This window comes from Argopecten irradians, unplaced genomic scaffold, assembly GCF_041381155.1.
Source record: "Argopecten irradians isolate NY unplaced genomic scaffold, Ai_NY scaffold_0018, whole genome shotgun sequence".
Lineage (NCBI taxonomy): Eukaryota > Metazoa > Mollusca > Bivalvia > Pectinida > Pectinidae > Argopecten > Argopecten irradians.
This window is the reverse complement of record NW_027187485.1, coordinates 349,338-375,547: the sequence shown is the minus strand read 5'-3', so window position 1 is coordinate 375,547 and position 26,210 is coordinate 349,338. Positions and strand designations below refer to the sequence as shown.

Sequence of the window (26,210 nt, the reverse complement as noted above, 5' to 3'; positions counted from 1 at the left end):
TACATTGTTGTTGTCAACATTATACATTGTCATTGTCAACATTATACATTGTTGTTGTCAACATTATACATTGTTGTTGTCAACATTATACCATGTCATTGTCAACATTATACATTGTTGTTGTCAACATTATACCATGTCATTGTCAACATTATACATTTTTGTTGTCAACATTATACCATGTCATTGTCAACATTATACCGCGTCAATGTTAACATTATACATTGTTGTTTTCAACTTATTACTTTTTAATGAAAAAACAACTCAAAGGCATGATAGAAAGTATTAATTGTGTCATCATTTATTCACATTTTTTAAACTAAAGAGAAGTAACAACTGTGGTGCACTGGTGTTTGACTCTCCAGTTAATGACATGGCCAACAGAAACTTACACTACACCAAGCCAAGTACTGAAGCTATGTGAGTCAATTATATAACAGTATAAAAGATAAACAGGTTCCTGGTGCAATTACGAATGGCAAATGACGTGAAATGCCTACCAAATATGATAAGATTATTGCTGCTGAGAGGGTGCTTAAACCTTATATCCCATAAAGAAAGTGACAGTATGATTTGTCACAGCTGGCAAGTGTTTCATCACTTAAAAGCCTAATATGAATTTAAAAAACACAGCTGTCAAAACCTTGCATGCATCACCTGAAATGGCCACAAGAATAAATATATGTACAGTGAAATACAGCCCAGGTTACATGTATGCATGGTACCTAATATATACATATAAAACAAACAACATATTTGTATGACAGTGACCAAGGCAGGTGATGTATATAGATGGAGAACAAATATGTGACAAGAATCAATTTAAGTACACTCATACAATAAAATGGTGATACATTGTATCATACACTTGCCGTTTACAATACCCTAATTAACAAGTGGCACAGTTCAAATTTAAATTCTTGCTACATGATTTACAAGTCATTAAAGTGATCTATAGTCTAACCAGTTTAAATGCTTACTAACTGGCATTAAACATGCTTATGACCACTAATGAAATGTTAAAAGTTGAAGTGAAATGTCAAGTATGACTGATATTATCATCTAATAATAGTAATAATTATATTTGTTCTAATTGTAACATATCATCAAAAACTCGGTAAAAAGATCAAGAAAAATTGACCAGGATATGCACGGCGATATCTCAACACAATCATTAATTAAAGATGGCAAAACAAAACAAAAATATGTTACCATTAGACACTACCAAAGGTTGGTAAATGTGGTTACCACTAGACACTATCAAAGGTTGGTAGCTGTGGTTACCATTAGACACTGTCAAAGGTTGGTAACTGTGGTTACCACTAGACACTGTCAAAGGTTGGTAACTGTGGTTACCACTAGACACTGTCAAAGGTTGGTAACTGTGGTTACCACTAGACACTGTCAAAGGTTGGTAACTGTGGTTACCACTAGACACTGTCAAAGGTTGGTAACTGTGGTTACCACTAGACACTGTCAAAGGTTGGTAACTGTGGTTACCACTAGACACTGTCAAAGGTTGGTAACTGTGGTTACCACTAGACACTGTCAAAGGTTGGTAACTGTGGTTACCACTAGACACTGTCAAAGGTTGGTAACTGTGGTTACCACTAGACACCAGTACTGTCAAAGGTTGGTAACTGTGGTTACCACTAGACACTGTCAAAGGTTGGTAACTGTGGTTACCACTAGACACCAGTACTGTGTCAAAGGTTGGTAACTGTGGTTACCACTAGACACCAGTACTGTTAAAGGTTGGTAACTGTGGTTACCACTAGACACTATCAAAGGTTGGTAATTGTGGTTACCACTAGACACTATCAAAGGTTGGTAACGGGGTATTTTGCCTCTCATCAAATCTTCGGCCAAATAATGGCTGTGACCTCAAAAGAATGTCAATGTCATTTAATCCAGTAAAATTGGTACACATGTAGCTCTTCATCTCATTAGGTAATGTGTCTAATATTAGTTAGATACAGAAGCATGTTTAAATGCAAAAAATTGATGCTTGACTTAATGTTAATGTGTATTGCACCACAACTTAAACTCACATGCCCGTCTGCACTAAAAAGAATGAATTATAAACAACAACCATAATACATAAATATCCCTCTAAGATATAAATCCCATCATCTCATGGTGAGGGTGTACAATCTTTTAAAGATATCTTGAACATCAAGATTGAAACAAATATTGTTGATAAATTAGGAAAACATTTTCACGTGATTAATATGAATACACAAATGATATACAGGTATTACAAATGGCAGTATATATATAATGGTACAGTTTTACTTTTAGAGACAATCAATATCAAGCATAACATGTTAATCTAATACTTTTGCTAACATACATTGATATTAGAAATATTGTTTGAAAGCTATAAGTGAGAAATTTAAAACTAAAATCAGTACCACAACCAAGCAAGTGAAAAATTAATTTATTGATTCTATGAAAGCAAGATCAAAATATAGATTTAGCTGATTTCACAAGACCCAAGCAAGTGAAAAACATATGTAGCTGATTACACAAGACCCAAGCAAGTGAAATTTATAGATTTAGCTGATTTCTCAAAACCCAATCAAGTGAAAAAAGTAGATTTAGTTGATTTCACAAGACCCAAGCAAGCGAGAGTAATATATTCAGTTGATTTCACAAGACCCAAGCAAGTGAAAGAAATGTATTTTGTTGATTTTACAAGACCCAAGCAAGTGAATATATTTAGCTGAATTCAGTTACAGATTTCATTGGACCAAAGCAAGAACAATGTTCCCCAAATACTTCAAATGACCCAGATAAATAAAATAATGTATAATTGGTACATTATATTTATATTCTTTTCACAAGACCCAAGCAGGTGAATAATTAATATACAGTTACTGATTTCACTACACCAATTTTAGCAACAAAACTATTTCATTTCAACTGATTTCTTAAGACCGAAGTGGGTGAAATATTCAAACAAGTTTGTTTTCTTCTTTGTGAAACATTTAATGCAATCTAGTCAGAACCAGCTAGAGCAACCATAAGCTTTTTCTTGTATCTTTCCTGTTTTTGTGTATTCCACATATGAAGGAAAAACTGCAAGTAAAAACAGAAATGTGTTTGATTCATTTGGCGAGCAGCAGATTTAATACATTGTATGAAACTGTTAAATTGCTCACATATTTCAGAATTAATTGCATCGAATCCAAGTAACCTTGAGGACCGGTAACCCCGAGAACATTTATGGGAGTATCCATGGAATATATCATGAAAAAAACGAACGGATCGAAAATATTCACTTTCCCGATTCAAACAGTACTCTTGTAGGTTACAACCAAAATCATAAAATATTTCATCAGGAGGAATTTCAAGATAACTATAAAGAGAAGCATATGGATCTTTCCTTCCCTCTGCATAAGCCATATGAAAACCATAACAATGACCATGTGATGGACAGAACCACAAAAACAAAGAAGTGGAACCTCTGGCAGAAACTTGAACTTTGGAAAACAACTTGTTACAAGTTTCGAATGGCATTGGGTTATCATCAGCAACTGTATTTCTGCAAGTCTTTCCTTGGTCTATTGTAAAATTCCGGATGCTTCTAACAGAACAACCACTCGGTGAAAAGTAGTAGGCTCTACCATATTTTGGTGGATTATATGTGCCTAACTGCTCTGAAGCTTGCTCGGAAGGATACATTTCTATTGTGGATACACGGTTCAAAATGTATCTGACAAAGGATAAAATATCATCCGGTAAAACGTTTTCACCTTGTCTATCAAAATTACAATACATGGAGTTTGCAATTAATGTTCTTATTTCTGGACAAAAGAAACGCAGCTTGTGCATGATGGAATTAAATAGGCGATCTTCACCTGGGTGTGGATCATCACCATTAATATGTACTAAAAGTTGACGAAGGTCCGCCACCACTATGTCTGGAATAACAGTAGACAAAGGAGCTGTTGAAGATAGCATTACTAACAATTTGCCATACGCATCCTTTTCTAAATCAGGCATTTCATCAAGAAAGCGTCTTAGAGAGGGAAGTGCTTCCTCCGGGAAAATTTGTAGAAGTGTGTCTGTTCTTGCTTTGATAACTTCTTCAGTTAATTTGTCATCTTTTACATACTTATCATCAGAAACAACACTACCTAAATGAAACATGTGTTCTCTACAAATCATCAACACATTGGCTGATATATCAACACTTTGAGTTAAGAAACACCTATCTAATCTCCGATGTAAGGTTTCATGTAAAACATTGTCCCTTGATTTTTCAATTGGTTCAAACTTTGCATTTCGAAAACCTATTCCAATTTTAGTGCCATCACATGCCAACTGTTTTGGTTTAAATTTACAAATAGAGCAAGGCCTTCTAAAGTCTATTTTCATATTTGAGGCCCAACTAAACCACCACTTTAAGAACACACCAGGGTCCATAAACCCTCTAGAATACACACAACGCCTTTTGTAAGTTGATGACATATTTTTGCAAAATCCAGAGAAAGTAATTTTTGAACTTACAACTTGATTAACAAACATCCACCCTATTTCATCCCCAGCTGCAGTCTCAGAGCTATATACATGTAAACATAATTCCTTTCCCTCATCCCATTCTAATTTGCACAAAGATGCTAAACATACACGAGTATGGATATGACATGCAACAGGGGCAATTTCTGTATAAATAATAAGTTTTCTACTAAACGTTGTGACACCCTGGGGATTATTGTTGTTTGTCCATCCCACACCACATGGACATGTTGTAGTTGGACTTTTATGGACAAGTATTGGTCCTTTCAGACATCCATCAATACGTGGAACACAGTCGGAGTTTTTATCATTAAGCATGTCACGTGCTTGCACAGCATAAGAAAGCTCCTCAGAATATTCCATTTGAGCAGTATGAGTACTTTTACAGGGGAATTTCCATAATCCACTTGCTTGATCAAAAACATCATGATCAGTAGGATCTGATAATAATTCAGATTCAATATCTAATTCAATTTCTGGAATTGCAGAATTATTCTCTAAATTTGTTTGATCTAATTCAATGTCTTCTCCATTTTCTGTTTTGAATTCTGTCCATTCTTGAGACTCATATATTACTTTTAAATGCTTGCAAAGAGTCTTAGAGTTAGAAAAATTATCAATATTTCTCTTTGATCCTCTGACAGACTTACAATATCCATTCATACATGAAATAACATATCTGTCTATGCCAGCATTAAATGTAATGTGTACAAATGATGGGTCATCCTCTAATGAATCAAAAATGGAAAACTTCTTTGTACCATTTTTACCAGTCAGTTTTACAAATGGTTTTCCACAGAAACCTAAACCTTCCATGACTTTAGTACTGAGTTGAGTTTCATTGTCCGAGTGATTGTCTAAGACTGGAATAATATAGTCTTTCAGAAAACGACAATGCATACATTTTATACCTGTAGAAATATCTAGAGAGTCATAAGAGACATCTTCACTTCCAGCACATTCCAATAAAGTTTTGTATATTCTACATGAACATCTAAACAAAAATCCTTCTTCTGTAATTTCTCGACAAGTATATATATACTCATAATCACAAAATTTTCCATTTTCAGAATTGTAGTCATTCATAATGACACAAATTTTTTCATTGGTATGTGTATGAAAAATAAGAGTTCCATTTTGAACCAAATTCCGTATAAAGGAATCAAAAATTCCACACAGATTTGCCAGATTTTGAAGAGGAGTATTATTCTGTAACTGTTCATTAATAGTTTCAGCTGTAGCAACACACTTCCTTTTTGATCTGCGCATTGTATGTGATACAATTTGAGGAGGAATAGGAGGAATAATTTCATAATTCATGTTTGTGGAAAAACTTCCATGTTCATCAATAGGAGGTTTACATGTTTTAAACACTTTCAGTACCTGTCCGATATCACTTTTCAAAAAATGCCAAATGATTTTATTTCGAAAATTTTACTCTAGAATACACACAACGCCTTTTGTAAGTTGATGACATATTTTTGCAAAATCCAGAGAAAGTAATTTTTGAACTTACAACTTGATTAACAAACATCCACCCTATTTCATCCCCAGCTGCAGTCTCAGAGCTATATACATGTAAACATAATTCCTTTCCCTCATCCCATTCTAATTTGCACAAAGATGCTAAACATACACGAGTATGGATATGACATGCAACAGGGGCAATTTCTGTATAAATAATAAGTTTTCTACTAAACGTTGTGACACCCTGGGGATTATTGTTGTTTGTCCATCCCACACCACATGGACATGTTGTAGTTGGACTTTTATGGACAAGTATTGGTCCTTTCAGACATCCATCAATACGTGGAACACAGTCGGAGTTTTTATCATTAAGCATGTCACGTGCTTGCACAGCATAAGAAAGCTCCTCAGAATATTCCATTTGAGCAGTATGAGTACTTTTACAGGGGAATTTCCACAATCCACTTGCTTGATCAAAAACATCATGATCAGTAGGATCTGATAATAATTCAGATTCAATATCTAATTCAATTTCTGGAATTGCAGAATTATTCTCTAAATTTGTTTGATCTAATTCAATGTCTTCTCCATTTTCTGTTTTGAATTCTGTCCATTCTTGAGACTCATATATTACTTTTAAATGCTTGCAAAGAGTCTTAGAGTTAGAAAAATTATCAATATTTCTCTTTGATCCTCTGACAGACTTACAATATCCATTCATACATGAAATAACATATCTGTCTATGCCAGCATTAAATGTAATGTGTACAAATGATGGGTCATCCTCTAATGAATCAAAAATGGAAAACTTCTTTGTACCATTTTTACCAGTCAGTTTTACAAATGGTTTTCCACAGAAACCTAAACCTTCCATGACTTTAGTACTGAGTTGAGTTTCATTGTCCGAGTGATTGTCTAAGACTGGAATAATATAGTCTTTCAGAAAACGACAATGCATACATTTTATACCTGTAGAAATATCTAGAGAGTCATAAGAGACATCTTCACTTCCAGCACATTCCAATAAAGTTTTGTATATTCTACATGAACATCTAAACAAAAATCCTTCTTCTGTAATTTCTCGACAAGTATATATATACTCATAATCACAAAATTTTCCATTTTCAGAATTGTAGTCATTCATAATGACACAAATTTTTTCATTGGTATGTGTATGAAAAATAAGAGTTCCATTTTGAACCAAATTCCGTATAAAGGAATCAAAAATTCCACACAGATTTGCCAGATTTTGAAGAGGAGTATTATTCTGTAACTGTTCATTAATAGTTTCAGCTGTAGCAACACACTTCCTTTTTGATCTGCGCATTGTATGTGATACAATTTGAGGAGGAATAGGAGGAATAATTTCATAATTCATGTTTGTGGAAAAACTTCCATGTTCATCAATAGGAGGTTTACATGTTTTAAACACTTTCAGTACCTGTCCGATATCACTTTTCAAGAAATGCCAAATGATTTTATTTCGAAAAGATTTTGGTAAGGATTTGGAGGTTGGAAATCTTTCTTCATATCTTGTTTTACCATCTGATATAAGATGACAGTTAGATAAATAATTTAGAGAATTTGATTGTGCTAGTAAAGTTGCACTGGGAGAAACATTTTCTTCAGAAAAAATGTCCGAGGATTTTGATGGTTCAACTAATCTATCTAATGGAAATGACAATAACAATCTTTGCCAAATAGATCTTGATACATCATTCAGATCAGAATGTAAAAACCAATCATCTGAAAATGTACTAGGCTCAATTTCAGCATGAAAGCCTTTTCGAACACAATGTAGAATATGATGACTAAAATTGACATTACAATTCTGAGCCAGTCTTACCAAATTTGCCAGTAACTGCTTTAAATTTTTTAAACAGTTTTTGTAATTTTTGTCTGCTCTACCTTTTTTCCCTTTATTTTTCCTATTGCTCTCCCTCTTTTGGATTAACTTTAGTATGTCTGATTCAGTTACAACCTGGTGAAGAAATAAAGATTCTGCTGATGTATTTAAAGCTTCCATCAGGCAGTCCTTACCTACTTGGGCCATGAAATTAGTATAATATCCTGATTCAATAAATCTACAATAATTTATTTCTTTTCCACCAGTCTCCACTTTGAAAACATTACATAAGAAAACACCTTCGGATGAATCTGGCGATGTAGCAAGACGAATAGTACAATCTTCTACTTCCAAAAGATATTTATTTTCTTTTGATATAAATGATTGGGTCTGAAAAAAATGTAATATTTCCATTTCTGTCAGTAAAGCAGGTTTACATTTTACAAGGTTATTAATTAAAGTTTGCTTCCATGGGCAATCTAAGCTGCTACTTTCTATCACCTTACGTTTAGGAGGATGACTAGTTTTTATTTTTTTTACACCATGAAAACTATAATGAACAGTATTACTGGTACTCATTAATTCAGCTCTTCTAGTAATTATTTGTGTATCATCAGTGTTGTCAGGCTGACGAACACAGTAAACATCTTTTACAACTGAATGATCTGGCTGGGTAGATGAATCAGGTGTTGCTTGATATTGATTGTCAGCTACAATAAAACTTTTACCATTAAATATCCATTTCCCAGGTGGCTGCCTTGCGATGAAGCTTTCAACTTTTTCAAAATACTGTTCTGGATGATCCCTTCGAAGATGAAAGAGGTACATGTGGTGGTCTATTACAGTATATCTCTTCCGAATGTCAAAGGTCTCATCCAGGAGCAAAAGATCAAAGTTGCATCTCTGTAGATAAAAAGAAAAAAAATATGTCAAGAGTTTGTATAATGACCAAATAAACTGTATATCAAATATGAAATCACAATGTGAAATAAAGTTTTCAATACCCTACAAAATAAATATATACATGACCGTATACAGTTACATGAAAATTTTCAACTACAGTGTATTAATTCAATGAAAGTCAAAAATAATTCAAACATAATATTTTTACACAACTCAATGAATCTCCATACGGTTTTATTGGTTTTTCATTTTTTACATCATTAATACCTTTATTGGTGTATAATTTTGAGTTAATTTTAGCAAACAATATCAAAACACTAAACTCAGATTACATTCAATAAAATTTATGGGATGTTTATCTTGAAACACACTAACCAAGGCAGGCGGACAGAGCCTCAAATCTGTAGAATCATCAGCATAGCCCCAGGGCAATGCCTCACACCACTCATCAAACGTACTGAAGATGTGTGTCTGGGAGAAGAAAACATATACCATTATTTACTATGCTATGCACAAATAGAGACTGAATATAGTGAATAAGAAAGTAATTTTTTCAGTGACATTATAGATAAATAAAATGTGGTGTAACCTCACTTCACATACAACTTAACCTGCTAAATACCAGTAAGCAAATTAATGAAAAGACTAAAATATCTCAAACAGGTTATATAGATAGTATGACTTCTTAAAATAAGTATGAATCAACATGAAGCTGTTACACAAATATCAAATTAAAGCATAATTAACTGTATTTATATTTAATGTTTGTGATACAGTCGAGACTGTCTTATGTGACTGGAGGGGGTGTACAAAAAGGTCACATAAGACAGGGAGTCACTTAAGACAGTCTAACCGCAACATTACTGTTTGAAAATCTGTAGGTTATAAATTGTCATTAAATACATATCTTGTTTATTAATATATCAATTAACCTGATATTCTTTTAAATTATTTAAAAATAATAATTATTAATTTTTAGAAAAATAAAACTGATTTGTTTTTTATATAAAAAATCATTTAGCAATACATGTAAATACAAGCAGACGCATGTACATTGGTATTTGGGTTTAAACTGTGTTTAAGACAAAAATTATATCTGGAGGGGGTGTAATTTTGGATTAAAAACCCATTTTTCTTCTATTTAAAAAATTATCATGGTTTTAACCGACACAAGAAAAAAACCACAAAAATCAGACCTGTCCTAAAATGACCTCTACAAAATAATTGCAGGTGTTGTGTAAGCTTAGATGAAAAAAGAGTACTTTTGTAGAGGTAATATTTCAAAGCCTGTGCTTTATTTTGCTGAATTTTACAAATCTACTGTACACACCTACCAAATGGCGGCCATTACCGAAGCCTCACTGACTGGCATTAGGAGAAACATTTCAAGAAAAGATAGGGTTGCTGACTTCAGGATGGCAATTATAATGACTTCTTACTCATATCAAGGAGTGAAATTATGTTTGGTCGTAAATGTCACGTACAAAACGAAACGAGAGTCACCCACGCCAAGCCATAGATGATACGGTAGGCAAAATAAACCATGCTGATTTATTTTACGTGTATCGTTATTTATTGTCAATGTTTACCATTGTTTATTAAGGAGAAATATCTGGATGGTACCTGACCTATTTTATAGTTTTGAAGCCAAATATTGTGGAAAAAACGATCTTTCATGATCCGTCAAAACTGGTTACAGAGTTATGTACTCTAACAGACAACAGACAATGTTTACTTCGATGTTCACACCTCTTTATCGATCATAATTTAAGGCCGCAGGCGAATGAAAAGTCGCTCAAGACAGACCTTTTATAGTTTTGGGGTTGTAAAAACACGGTCGCTTGTCACGTAAGACAGGGAGTCGCTGAAAACAGACCAATTATATAACAAATTACGTTGGGGGGGTCCCAAGTAAGGTCACATAAGACAGGGAGTCGTTACATACAGGGGGTCGCTCAGACAGTCTCGACTGTATATATATATATTTTTAGTGTAAAAAAAAATTATAATGTTACATTAAAAACAAGCTGAAAAGATGTAAAATATAATGCCAACTAGATTCAAATTACAACAACTATTAAATCTCTCAATACAATGCACATTTATATTTATCACTTTGGGGAACTTACCAAATATATATGTCGAAGCATGTGGGTCTCCATCTCTCTAGCATCAGCTTGATGAACACCAAACACACAACCATCCCAGGAACACACAATATCAACTACATGAACTGAGGTGATGTGACACGCCAGCTCACACAAGGATGTGTATAGCGTTGTTGACGCTGCACACATCTCATGGAGACACTGAAAGAAAAAAAAAAAGTCTTCCTTAAATAAAACAATATATAAATCTACGGTCAATACCTGGTAACTGACCCACAAGTGATTTAAATTCAAGTGACCCAAAAGTGATTTAAATTCAAAGGCTTAGAGGTGGAGGGGCTATAGGGAATATGTCAGAAAACCCAACTTCTTGGCCAACCCCCAGTCCCATCCTAAAAATCTTGGTTACTAAATTCATAACCAAAGAACTGTTATTTAGCATCTGTTTATCATAAACTCCAAAATTTATATGTATGTGATTTATGGTAACTAGAATTCATCAAATCTATCAGATGAACTTGAACACTTCATGCTGATACTACCTTAAAGTCAGGGCCTGGGTTCTGTTCCACATCACCACAGCACAGTATCATGGATGGGATGGCAGGGTCAGGCTGAATGCATGGAGATGGAGCAAAAGATGTTGGTGGTGCTGGCAATGAGGGTGTTGGTGGTGCTGGTGTTGATGGTGCTGGTGTTGATGGTGCTGGTGTTGATGGTGCTGGCAATGATGGTGTTGATGGTGCTGGTGTTGATGGTGCTGGCAATGAGGGTGTTGGTGGTGCTGGTGTTGGTGGTTTCGGTGGTGCTAGCGATGATGGTGTCGGTGGTGCTAGCGATGATGGTGTCGGTGGTGCAAGCGATGATGGTGTCGGTGGTGCAAGCGATGATGGTGTCGGTGGTGCAAGTGATGATGGTGTCGGTGGTGCAAGTGATGATGGTGTTGATGGAGCTGGTGTTGATGGTGTCAGTGGTGCTGTGAAGAAATGAATAAAAATTGTAATCTATAAAAGAGACCACTGTCTGTTCATTCCCTGTATTACTGAATCTGATTATACAACAATGAACACTAATGCATTATCTATAATATTTAAAAAAGAAAAGGTATCGAAGTAATGGAACTACAAAGGTAGTGGTACAAAGGTACTATGTGCTTGACATTCATATCATACTATACTTCTAGTTCAGTTGGTCATTAGGAAATGTATTAATTTAATTTTTACATACCATTCTCTAAATGACTTTTGATAAAATGGTCTAAAAATACCATTTCACTGGAAAAAACATTCCCGCAGCATGTTGTTCTCTACAAATAATTAAGAATTAAATATATAATCAAGTTTCAACACCAGAGCCTTTTTGTATGAAACAAGCAATGATGAGTGGTTTATAATGTCATAAATATTATTTAAATAAATGAAGAAATTACCTTATGAAAAATTAAAGTTAAATTAACAAAATTATGTTGAAAGACAACTCAATGAAATAAAAAACATTGCTTAATTAATAGGAGAGGGAATTGAAATATAATACAAAATTCCATCACATTACAGTCTTGTTGTACATATACCTTTTTTGCTTCCCTTTTCCTCTTTGGTTGTGGCTTGCAATTGGCGGATGTTTTCTTTTTTACAATCTTCTTTAAGTAAAAAATATGTATGGTATATTTGATATTATTTACAAATGTAATCCATATAATCTCATATTAGGTAATACATATAGTCTCATCATTAACTCTACTCTAGCATATTCTGTTTTTGAATATACAACAAAAATGTGAACAACATAATGATGAATCAAGTGCTGGAGTAACATTCGAGTTGGTACTAGTATGTTAGAATTATGCTGTAGGCCTATAACTTAAACAACAAAGCTTATCACACTAACACAAACTTGAATGCACATCTCTTGCAGTCTCCATGCTTCAACATAACCAATGCAATTCAGGTACAACACAAAAATTGGCCTCAGCTGATCAAAAGATACTGAACATATCACCAAACTGAATGAACAAATTATATAAAAAATCATTGTCATAATTACCTCATGCTTTCTTTTCTCATAAAACAAGCCTGGCGTTGGTTGAAGTGCCACAGATACACCGCAAACATCCAGGACCTGCCTACCCTTTGTTAGTCTGTGAAAAGCAGTTTTTAACAATGAAATATATCTTCTTGTTAACAGTTTCCTATTTTCTATGAACAAAAGAAATCAGTTACAGGCATCTATTCCATCAAATGGGAATTTATATATATATATATATATAAAGAACAATAATTACATTACAAACACATAGTGATCGTGCACAAATGATGTAATATTTGAAAACGGATATGCAACACAAGTGATCAATATATGAAAAAAAATTATGTTCAAGTCTGTTTAGGTAATTGACAACATTCATTTGTTATAAGGGCAATCATTATTCACATTGATGAAGCAAAAGTTTCAATTAAAACAAATGATTACAATGATGATGCTTGTAGAAACAATTATACTGATTTATCTAAAATAAGGAAAATTGGTACATTGTCATTCGATGCTTTAGTTATGCAGTAATCAATCTAGGTACATTGGGAAATCTACATCCTGATAAATAGATTCATGAGTTCAATTGAAAAATTTACAAGAAACCTTCACAGTTTTTTTCTTTCATAAAATAATCTTTTTAACTTTAAAAGAGTACTTGATCAGGGTATTTTGACAAGAGAGTAAGTTATTCCTTGTAAGGAAATTGGAAAGTGTATGAATGGTAGTTGATCAGAGCTAGATTGATCCCTGTCAAAAAATGGGGAATAACAAATGCAACTATTCTACAACATCGGTAGATATTATAATTTCTCATGCATTTAAGCACATAATGCAATTTACTAAAGCTCTAAATTGTAAATCTATTCAATAGGTGATGGTCACCAGGCACGTGCAAGAAATGATAAGTGATGATCATTTTTTTCATAATGCAAAAAGTTGTCAATAGACTTTTACTAAAGAATTTAAGATATCATTTTTTTCCAAATATCATGCAATCCAGGATAAAAAGCATCAAAATAGAAATGACATTCACAACCTAGAATGAAATTTCAGCATCAACAAATTAAATTGAATGTTAGAGTCAACAAGTTGTATGTAAAATGGAGGTTTGAACAAGCAGGCCAAGTTAAAATGCTGTCAACATATAAATGATGGTCAAATGGTTAGTAAATTGATTATCAAAATGGTATATTACTGTTAGTATCAACATTGTAAATAAACATTAGTATCAACATGGTAATTGATGTATAAGATTATCAAACCCTTTAAAAATATGCTCTTTGCAATATGTAGGCTGTATAAAAATATATCATATAAGTGTTAATATTTATACCGTTGTTTGACAAGTCTGGTAGTTTTATATCTTATCTAAAAGTTGCTTTTTAAAAATTTAAATAAATTCCACTATTTAGACATAAATAATTTACACTTTTTAGACATAAACCATAAATGTCCAATAATCAATGACCCATAATTCATAAAAGCCAACCATAAAAAGGTATGGTCACAATAAATTACTGGTATAAATATGTAGAAAGATGGCTGTTGAGTTAATGCCTAATTTATAAAACACCATTTCATTTCATTGTCAGGATTTACCATGTGCCTAATTTTTTATGACATATATAAAACACTTGCACTCCAACCTATAAACCAGTACTTCACCCATATAGATATGAGAGAATATGAATAATACAGATACAAAAACATCCTATTAATATCCTAAATGTGTTTTCTAATTAGTATCTGGAAGTATTTTGTGGACTGATTAACTTCCAGCAGTACTGGTTTAGGATTTATCAATTCAACATTCTAATAACAGCCAATATCATCTATGGACATGCCATGTTTATTGTAAGAGGAAAGCTTGAGTTCCCAGAGAAAAATCACCAACCAACGGACAGGCATAAGATTCAAATTTGCGACCCATAGGTGATGGGCTTGTGGTAATATGTCACAAGATCTTAACCAATTGCCATTTGGCCACAAAGCCCCCCCCCCCCTCCTTCAGGCAATTACAAGCAAATGTCTAGTGCATATCATATAAGTGATATATACCGTACTAATTTGTGAAGGTAGTTTGTCTCATAACATTAAGAACAATTATATTCAATGTCTACATTATTATACCTTGAGTGATCACTCCATGCAAAGTTTCTATTCTTCAGCGATTCTGGTAACAACATATTGGCCTAATGAACTTGCAATATGATATATTGGCTCTGTTCTCTATTTTAACTATGTAATAGCTATGGAAAGTGTACATATATATTGACTGGGCTAAATTTTACAGAATGAACAACATGATTTAATATAAATACTAGTAAATACACCACTCATAATATTAACTAAAATGTAACATACCATCGATCTCTGCTGCCTCTTGCCTGTCCTTCGGTAGTTACGCCACCAAGAGTTTGGTGCTACCTTCCTTCTCCTCCTCAACTTTGGGTATCTCCTGTTGAGATACTGCAATAAATATCAAGAGTACTGAGAGTTAGAAATGTTGCCAGAGTGAACGACTAATACTCCCTGCTGAACAAATTTAGTAATAACTCCATTAATAGACAGATCGCCAGGTATGCTATACATGTAGTCACGACTTGTGCAAACGCACATGTACTTAATCATTGTCGGAGCAAACATCATAGCACACACAATCAAAAATATAAAGTCATGTGCGGTTTGATTGACAGCTGGCGATCTGACAATATGATCTGACAATAGGGGACATTACAGAACTCTATATAATTTACTCAACTGCCCTTTATGTCAGGGTTCTGTGTATCAAATTTTTAACAAAATCTGTCTAGTAGTTTAGCAGTTCGCCGGACAAAGTGTCTACAGACAGACAGACGTACAACCTGATTCCAGTATACGCCCCCCCCCTCCTTTAAAATTGTGCAAAATAACACACAAAAAATATACTTAAAAGCGCTCCCTAATTAACCAACAAGGATACATGATTTAATTAACAAGAGATCCCAGAGGGATCTTGGCGCCCACCAAAGAATGATCTATGTCTGACAATGGAAAGAGGGATCTTTTCCCTGCTTTTCAAACTTTTTCAAACACACGACATATAAAATTTGAGACAGATCGCTATAGTACTTTCTAAGAAATAGTGGTAACAAACTTCAACAATGAAATTTAAGATGGTGGCCGGTTGGCCATCTTGTTTACCGATCAGTCCCGAAAGGCATTATGCATCAGTCCAAAAAGGTACTATGCACAACTAGGGTACAAGGGGAACCTACACATAAAATTTGAGAAAGATCCCTTCGGTACTTTCTGAGAAATAGCGGTAACAAACTTTAACAATCAAAATCCAATATGGCCGTCGGTCGGCCATCTTGTTTACCGATTGGTCCCAATTAACAATATGCACAACTAGGGTCCTTGGGGAACCTTCATATTAAATTTGTGAACGATACCTTCAGTACTTTCTGAGAAATAGTGGTAACAAACTTTAACTATCAAAATCCAAGATGGCCGCCTGTCTGCCATCTTGTTGACCGATCAGTCCCAAAATGCAATATGCACAACTAGGGCCCTAGGGAAACCTATATATGAAATTTGAGAAAGATCCCTTCAGTACTTTTTGAGTAATAGCGGTAACAAACTTTAACTGTCAAAATCCAAGATGGCCACCTGTCGGCCATCTTGTTGACCGATCGGTCCCAAAATGCAATATGCACAACAGGGTCCTAGGGGACCTACATATGAAATTTGAGAAAGATCCCTTCATACTTTCTGAGAAATAGAACAAACTTTAACTATCAAAATCCAAGATGCCGCCTGTCGGCCATCTTGTTGACCGATCGGTCCCAAAATGCAATATGCACAACTAGGGCCCTAGGGGAACCTATATATGAAATTTGAGAAAGATCCCTTCAGTACTTTTTGAGAAATAGCGGTAACAAACTTTAACTATCAAAATCCAAGATGGCTGCCTGTCGGCCATCTTGTTGACCGATCAGTCCCAAAATGCAATATGCACAACTAGGGTCCTAGGGGAACCTGTACATGAAATTTGAGAAAGATCCCTTCAGCACTTTTTGAGAAATAGCGGTAACAAACTTTAACTATCAAAGTTCAAGATGGCCGCCTGTCGGCCATCTTGTTGACCGATCGGTCCCAAAATGCAATATGCACAACTAGAGTCCTAGGGGAACCTACATATGAAATTTGAGAAAGAACTCTTCAGCACTTTCTGAGAATTAGCGGTAACAAGAATTGTTAACGGACGGACGGACGGACGGAAGGACGGACGGAAGGACGGACGGACGACGGACCACGGACGAAAGGCGATTTGAATAGCCCACCATCTGATGATGGTGGGCTAAAAATAGCAACCAAACAATAAAATTAAAATGGGACTCATTCACGTACCAGGTGATACCCAATAACGTTTGTGCGGGACTATTGTTTCTATTGGTGATGGAATGATGTCAAATGACGTTATCGCGGGATAACGTCATTTCAGCGGGAAGATTACAAAGAGTAACACAAACGTTATTGGGTATCACGTGGTACGTGAATTAGTCCCATCAGACTTGTGATTCTGTTCCACTACAATGCGTGTAGAATAAGTGAAATACACACCTTTCCAGATGGGTACCCTGAAAATTCATGGCTCCTATTGAATGAGTCAAAGAATCATGCTATGTCAATTGAGTGACAGGGACCTATGTATAATATAGTACATTACTACAAGCCACATTGACCAGCTCCTTTCACATATCTATTGAAAGGTATCATATCCTAGATGCATCCTTTATTGGAGTGAATTACATGTCTTTATTGAATTTGATCGCCAAATGTTTTTCTTGCCTATGTCTTCTATGTTGTATGTAACATTTACGCTAAATCAGACAAAATATCTCTTGATTTTAAACAATCATAAGCCTCAATATTGAAATATAATTATATATGTGTAACAGAAGAGGAGAAAATGTAGCGGCCACACCGGGATTCGAACTCGGGACCCTTCAAACACTAGCCAAGTGCTCTACCGACTGAGCTACCTGGCCACTGATGATTGACCCATGGCCAGTTCAATCCCGCTACATATGCTTCTATGATAGAATTTGTAGAGTTCAGGGAAATAAATTACATTTAGAATAATCTGCATCCAGGTTACATATATTTTTCCAGTTTTAATAAATTGCTCAAAAGAGTCTCATTGAACTATTGGCCACTAGGAAAACATTATCGGGTACTATACATAACATATTATTCTGACCATAACTGCATAAATTCTAAAGAATACATAGCGTGATAACTGCATCTGCACATGTACACACCCAGACTTACGTATACATGTACATGTAATTAAGATATAATTTACATTAATGTTTATAGAATGATTAAATAATATCTTTAGAAGCATTCAGTGAATAGAAAATTACCTCTAAGTAAGTACACACCAAGACCAAATAGCACTTACCATGCAGTGTCCTGAAACAGTTTTTTTGTTAAGTGGCAGATCCCCGTCATCATCTACATGTACTGGAAATATTAATGGATTGAATGGCATTGCCCATACAACCTCTGCATATGTCAGAGAGCTGAAACAAGACATTGTTTTTCAAATTCATACACATTTAAATTTGTTAAGGTAAATTTGTAATGATGGTAAAATGATCATATCATGATGAAGAAAATATAAGAAACGAAATGTAATTATCAATAATAAAATAAAGATATACCTTAGAAATTTATATTCCTGAGGTCTTTAATCAATAATTATTACTAATTAAACATGCAAGTAAAAGCCTATATCACTTTGTTAAAAAAAAACCAAGAAGAAATAGTACAGTATACAAAAGTTTTTTTAAGGTCGACCCCTCTACCTATTCACGTTCTTCACAGTACTGTTCAGCACCTGTCGAGATTCTATATTATGTGCTGTCACCACTACATTATAGAGTCACTACTAATTATATAAGTTAAGGGTCAATGAAGTACTTTATTATCAACTGCTGTCATCGATTCGAGAGTATGACGTCACATGCGTGGACTGTTACATGAATGACGTAAAATTCTGCCAAAAATCGCGTAAAGGTACCAGACAGATCGGACGAGATAGAAAAATCTAGCACTGGGTATCATGCGAGATTTCCCTGTCCGAGGTGCGAGAAAAATGTAGCTCTGTAAGATACAATTAGCCTACCTGAAGCTGAGTTTTCTTTTGGTTTGAGGTTTATACAATATATGACCCAATATTACCGAGATCCCCACTAGTACTGTGGCCAAGTATGTTCAACTGATTGTCCAGTGTTTGTATAAACAATTTACTGACACCATTTGCTACACTAGAAGTGGAATAGCGCCCCGTGGAAGGGATGATCCATATAATATGCATGTACATACTATAGCAATGTTTTTGATAAAGGGGCAGATTGCCTAAAAATTTTACAATATTTTGTTAACACTGTTTTGGAATAGGCCTAACTTCTTTGCCCCATACATAATAGTCCTACAAAATGTGCATATCCCCAATATAACTATATTATTATATATCGGTTACTGTAACAATGCGACAACATTAGCCGTAGGGGGCATACTATGAGTGTGTGTGAGTGTGCGAAGAGCGAGCGAAGGGGGGTGTTACAAACATATTAATTATTAAAAGTTAAAACGATATCTTGAAGCAGTTTCTGTTCGTAGGAAGCCTCCAAAATACTATTTGTTTTTGATATCCACAACACAAGGCAACTAGGTGAAAATCGGACAGTATCTACGCCACAATATTATGGCATTGTTTCGTAAATCGTAATAGATTTGCCTACTGAAGTTGCCCAGGCCGCATAGGGCAAAAGTTTCATTTAAATTTCCGCGGAAAACACACTCTTTTAAGAGCATCTACACTGGTTTGCATGTTCTTAATATATGTATATTTAAACTAAAACAAAGCATACATAACCATTGGCAAAGGAAATATTATAAGAGTGTAAATAAATACCATTTGCCGGTCATCGCTTCAGACTCTGCAGCCATCTTGTTGCTGAAAATAGCCTCTGTTAGGGCAAGGTCACTTTCTAATAACGCGCCGTTTGATTGGTCGCGCACCCCGTGGCCATATCGAATGAAAAACATGACGTTATAAAAATTTTAACTTACAGTGCAAACTTTTCGGTCTATGGGAAAAATTAAACTTCATAGGACTATATATCCATTAGAATGTGTGTTAACATTCTGAAATTAAAATTATATATATTTTTGATTGTGTGTGCTATGATGTTTGCTCCGACAATGATTAAGTACATGTGTGTTTGTTGCACAAGTCGTGACTACATGTATAGCATACCTGGCGATCTGTCTATTAATGGAGTTATTACTAAATTTGTTCAGCAGGGAGTATTAGGCGTTCACTCTGGCGATAGTTCTAACTCTCAGTACTCTTGATATTTATTGCAGTATCTCAACAGGAGATACCCAAAGTTGAGGAGGAGAAGGAAGGTAGCACCAAACTCTTGGTGGCGTAACTACCGAAGGACAGGCAAGAGGCAGCAGAGATCGATGGTATGTTACATTTTAGTTAATATTATGAGTGGTGTATTTACTAGTATTTATATTAAATCATGTTGTTCATTCTGTAAAATTTAGCCCAGTCAATATATATGTACACTTTCCATAGCTATTACATAGTTAAAATAGAGAACAGAGCCAATATATCATATTGCAAGTTCATTAGGCCAATATGTTGTTACCAGAATCGCTGAAGAATAGAAACTTTGCATGGAGTGATCACTCAAGGTATAATAATGTAGACATTGAATATAATTGTTCTTAATGTTATGAGACAATCTACCTTCACAAATTAGTACGGTATATATCACTTATATGATATGCACTAGATATTTGCTTGTAATTGCCTGAAGGGGGGGGGGGGGCCTTTGTGGCCAAATGGCAATTGGTTAAGATCTTGTGACATATTACCACAAGCCCATCACCTATGGGTCGCAAATTTGAATCTTATGCCTGTCCGTTGGTTGGTGATTTTTCTATGGGAACTCAAGCTTTCCTCTTACAATAAACATGGCATGTCCATAGATGATATTGGCTGTTATTAGAATGCTGAATTGATAAATCCTGAACCAGTACTGCTGGAAGTTAATCAGTCCACAAAATACTTCCAGATACTAATTAGAAAACACATTTAGGATATTAATAGGATGTTTTTGTATCTGTATTATTCATATTCTCTCATATCTATATGGGTGAAGTACTGGTTTATAGGTTGGAGTGCAAGTGTTTTATATATGTCATAAAAAATTAGGCACATGGTAAATCCTGACAATGAAATGAAATGGTGTTTTATAAATTAGGCATTAACTCAACAGCCATCTTTCTACATATTTATACCAGTAATTTATTGTGACCATACCTTTTTATGGTTGGCTTTTATGAATTATGGGTCATTGATTATTGGACATTTATGGTTTATGTCTAAAAAGTGTAAATTATTTATGTCTAAATAGTGGAATTTATTTAAATTTTTAAAAAGCAACTTTTAGATAAGATATAAAACTACCAGACTTGTCAAACAACGGTATAAATATTAACACTTATATGATATATTTTTATACAGCCTACATATTGCAAAGAGCATATTTTTAAAGGGTTTGATAATCTTATACATCAATTACCATGTTGATACTAATGTTTATTTACAATGTTGATACTAACAGTAATATACCATTTTGATAATCAATTTACTAACCATTTTACCATCATTTATATGTTGACAGCATTTTAACTTGGCCTGCTTGTTCAAACCTCCATTTTACATACAACTTGTTGACTCTAACATTCAATTTAATTTGTTGATGCTGAAATTTCATTCTAGGTTGTGAATGTCATTTCTATTTTGATGCTTTTTATCCTGGATTGCATGATATTTGGAAAAAAATGATATCTTAAATTCTTTAGTAAAAGTCTATTGACAACTTTTTGCATTATGAAAAAAATGATCATCACGTATCATTTCTTGCACGTGCCTGGTGACCATCACCTATTGAATAGATTTACAATTTAGAGCTTTAGTAAATTGCATTATGTGCTTTAATGCATGAGAAATTATAATATCTACCGATGTTGTAGAATAGTTGCATTTGTTATTCCCCATTTTTTGACAGGGATCAATCTAGCTCTGATCAACTACCATTCATACACTTTCCAATTTCCTTACAAGGAATAACTTACTCTCTTGTCAAAATACCCTGATCAAGTACTCTTTTAAAGTTAAAAAGATTATTTTATGAAAGAAAAAAACTGTGAAGGTTTCTTGTAAATTTTTCAATTGAACTCATGAATCTATTTATCAGGATGTAGATTTCCCAATGTACCTAGATTGATTACTGCATAACTAAAGCATCGAATGACAATGTACCAATTTTCCTTATTTTAGATTAATCAGTATAATTGTTTCTACAAGCATCATCATTGTAATCATTTGTTTTAATTGAAACTTTTGCTTCATCAATGTGAATAATGATTGCCCTTATAACAAATGAATGTTGTCAATTACCTAAACAGACTTGAACATAATTTTTTTTCATATATTGATCACTTGTGTTGCATATCCGTTTTCAAATATTACATCATTTGTGCACGATCACTATGTGTTTGTAATGTAATTATTGTTCTTTATATATATATATATATATATAAATTCCCATTTGATGGAATAGATGCCTGTAACTGATTTCTTTTGTTCATAGAAAATAGGAAACTGTTAACAAGAAGATATATTTCATTGTTAAAAACTGCTTTTCACAGACTAACAAAGGGTAGGCAGGTCCTGGATGTTTGCGGTGTATCTGTGGCACTTCAACCAACGCCAGGCTTGTTTTATGAGAAAAGAAAGCATGAGGTAATTATGACAATGAATTTTTATATAATTTGTTCATTCAGTTTGGTGATATGTTCAGTATCTTTTGATCAGCTGAGGCCAATTTTTGTGTTGTACCTGAATTGCATTGGTTATGTTGAAGCATGGAGACTGCAAGAGATGTGCATTCAAGTTTGTGTTATTGTGATAAGCTTTGTTGTTTAAGTTATAGGCCTACAGCATAATTCTAACATACTAGTACCAACTCGAATGTTACTCCAGCACTTGATTCATCATTATGTTGTTCACATTTTTGTTGTATATTCAAAAACAGAATATGCTAGAGTAGAGTTAATGATGAGACTATATGTATTACCTAATATGAGATTATATGGATTACATTTGTAAATAATATCAAATATACCATACATATTTTTTACTTAAAGAAGATTGTAAAAAAGAAAACATCCGCCAATTGCAAGCCACAACCAAAGAGGAAAAGGGAAGCAAAAAAGGTATATGTACAACAAGACTGTAATGTGATGGAATTTTGTATTATATTTCAATGCCCTCTCCTATTAATTAAGCAATGTTTTTTATTTCATTGAGTTGTCTTTCAACATAATTTTGTTAATTTAACTTTAATTTTTCATAAGGTAATTTCTTCATTTATTTAAATAATATTTATGACATTATAAACCACTCATCATTGCTTGTTTCATACAAAAAGGCTCTGGTGTTGAAACTTGATTATATATTTAATTCTTAATTATTTGTAGGGAACAACATGCTGCGGGAATGTTTTTTCCAGTGAAATGGTATTTTTAGACCATTTTATCAAAAGTCATTTAGAGAATGGTATGTAAAAATTAAATTAATACATTTCCTAATGACCAACTGAACTAGAAGTATAGTATGATATGAATGTCAAGCACATAGTACCTTTGTACCACTACCTTTGTAGTTCCATTACTTCGATACCTTTTCTTTTTTAAATATTATAGATAATGCATTAGTGTTCATTGTTGTATAATCAGATTCAGTAATACAGGGAATGAACAGACAGTGGTCTCTTTTATAGATTACAATTTTTATTCATTTCTTCACAGCACCACTGACACCATCAACACCAGCTCCATCAACACCATCATCACTTGCACCACCGACACCATCATCACTTGCACCACCGACACCATCATCGCTTGCACCACCGACACCATCATCGCTTGCACCACCGACACCATCATCGCTAGCACCACCGACACCATCATCGCTAGCACCACTGACACCATCATCGCTAGCACCACCAAAACCACCAACACCAGCACCACCAACACCCTCATTGCCAGCACCACCAACATCTTTTGCTCCATCTCCATGCATTCAGCCTGACCCTGCCATCCCATCCATGATACTGTGCTGTGGTGATGTGGAACAGAACCCAGGCCCTGACTTTAAGGTAGTATCAGCATGAAGTGTTCAAGTTCATCTGATAGATTTGATGAATTCTAGTTACCATAATTCACATACATATAAATTTTGGAGTTTATGATAAACAGATGCTAAACAACAGTCCTTTGGTTATGAATTTAGTAACCAAGATTTTTAGGATGGGACTGGGGGTTGGCCAAGAAGTTGGGTTTTCTGACATATTCCCTATAGCCCCTCCACCTCTAAGCCTTTGAATTTAAATCACTTTTGGGTCACTTGAATTTAAATCACTTGTGGGTCAGTTACCAGGTATTGACCGTAGATTTATATATTGTTTTATTTAAGGAAGACTTTTTTTTTTTTTTCAGTGTCTCCATGAGATGTGTGCAGCGTCAACAACGCTATACACATCCTTGTGTGAGCTGGCGTGTCACATCACCTCAGTTCATGTAGTTGATATTGTGTGTTCCTGGGATGGTTGTGTGTTTGGTGTTCATCAAGCTGATGCTAGAGAGATGGAGACCCACATGCTTCGACACATATATATGGTAAGTTCCCCAAAGTGATAAATATAAATGTGCATTGTATTGAGAGATTTAATAGTTGTTGTAATTTGAATCTAGTTGGCATTATATTTTACATCTTTTCAGCTTGTTTTTAATGTAACATTATAATTATTTTTTTACACTAAAAATATATATATATATCACAAACATTAAATATAAATACAGTTAATTATGCTTTAATTTGATATTTGTGTAACAGCTTCATGTTGATTCATACTTATTGTAAGAAGTCATACTATCTATATAACCTGTTTGAGATATTTTAGTCTTTTCATTAATTTGCTTACTGGTATTTAGCAGGTTAAGTTGTATGTGAAGTGAGGTTACACCACATTTTATTTATCTTAATGTCACTGAAATAATTACTTTCTTATTCACTATATTCAGTCTCTATTTGTGCATAGCATAGTAAATAATGGTATATGTTTTCTTCTCCCAGACACACATCTTCAGTACGTTTGATGAGTGGTGTGAGGCATTGCCCTGGGGCTATGCTGATGATTCTACAGATTTGAGGCTCTGTCCGCCTGCCTTGGTTAGTGTGTTTCAAGATAAACATCCCATAAATTTTGTTGAATGTAATCTGAGTTTAGTGTTTTGATATTGTTTGCTAAAATTAACTCAAAATTATACACCAATAAAGGTATTAATGATGTAAAAAATGAAAAACCAATAAAACCTTATGGAGATTCATTGAGTTGTGTAAAAATATTATTTTTGAATTATTTTTGACTTTCATTGAATTAATACACTGTAGTTGAAATTTTTCATGTAACTGTACGGTCATGTATATATTTATTTTGTAGGGTATTGAAAACTTTATTTCGCATTGTGATTTCATATTTGATATACAGTTTATTTGGTCATTATACAAACTCTTGACATATTTTTTTTCTTTTTATCTACAGAGATGCAACTTTGATCTTTTGCTCCTGGATGAGACCTTTGACATTCGGAAGAGATATACTGTAATAGACCACCACATGTACCTCTTTCATCTTCGAAGGGATCATCCAGAACAGTATTTTGAAAAAGTTGAAAGCTTCATCGCAAGGCAGCCACCTGGGAAATGGATATTTAATGGTAAAAGTTTTATTGTAGCTGACAATCAATATCAAGCAACACCTGATTCATCTACCCAGCCAGATCATTCAGTTGTAAAAGATGTTTACTGTGTTCGTCAGCCTGACAACACTGATGATACACAAATAATTACTAGAAGAGCTGAATTAATGAGTACCAGTAATACTGTTCATTATAGTTTTCATGGTGTAAAAAAAATAAAAACTAGTCATCCTCCTAAACGTAAGGTGATAGAAAGTAGCAGCTTAGATTGCCCATGGAAGCAAACTTTAATTAATAACCTTGTAAAATGTAAACCTGCTTTACTGACAGAAATGGAAATATTACATTTTTTTCAGACCCAATCATTTATATCAAAAGAAAATAAATATCTTTTGGAAGTAGAAGATTGTACTATTCGTCTTGCTACATCG

General features: G+C 34.1%; 1 protein-coding gene and 2 pseudogenes across 1 annotated transcript; 1 reads left to right on the top strand and 2 right to left on the bottom strand.

Moving 5' to 3' along the window:
- Positions 1 to 278: 278 nt before the first annotated feature.
- LOC138311364 (uncharacterized) lies at positions 279 to 5,950 on the bottom strand. The gene has a single exon (XM_069252771.1). It carries the CDS (start codon positions 5,842 to 5,844, stop codon positions 3,001 to 3,003), a length of 2,844 nt encoding a protein of 947 aa, XP_069108872.1. The 5' UTR covers positions 5,845 to 5,950; the 3' UTR covers positions 279 to 3,000.
- Positions 5,951 to 8,408: 2,458 nt separating this feature from the next.
- Positions 8,409 to 19,958, bottom strand: LOC138311363 (uncharacterized; annotated as a pseudogene).
- Positions 19,959 to 20,185: 227 nt separating this feature from the next.
- LOC138311350 (uncharacterized) lies at positions 20,186 to 25,953 on the top strand (annotated as a pseudogene).
- Positions 25,954 to 26,210: the final 257 nt, after the last annotated feature.

Excerpts from the sequence above, each read along its gene's own strand:
- LOC138311364 (XM_069252771.1), bottom strand. The coding sequence starts at position 5,844 with ATGAATTATGAAATTATTCCTCCTATTCCTCCTCAAATTGTATCACAT.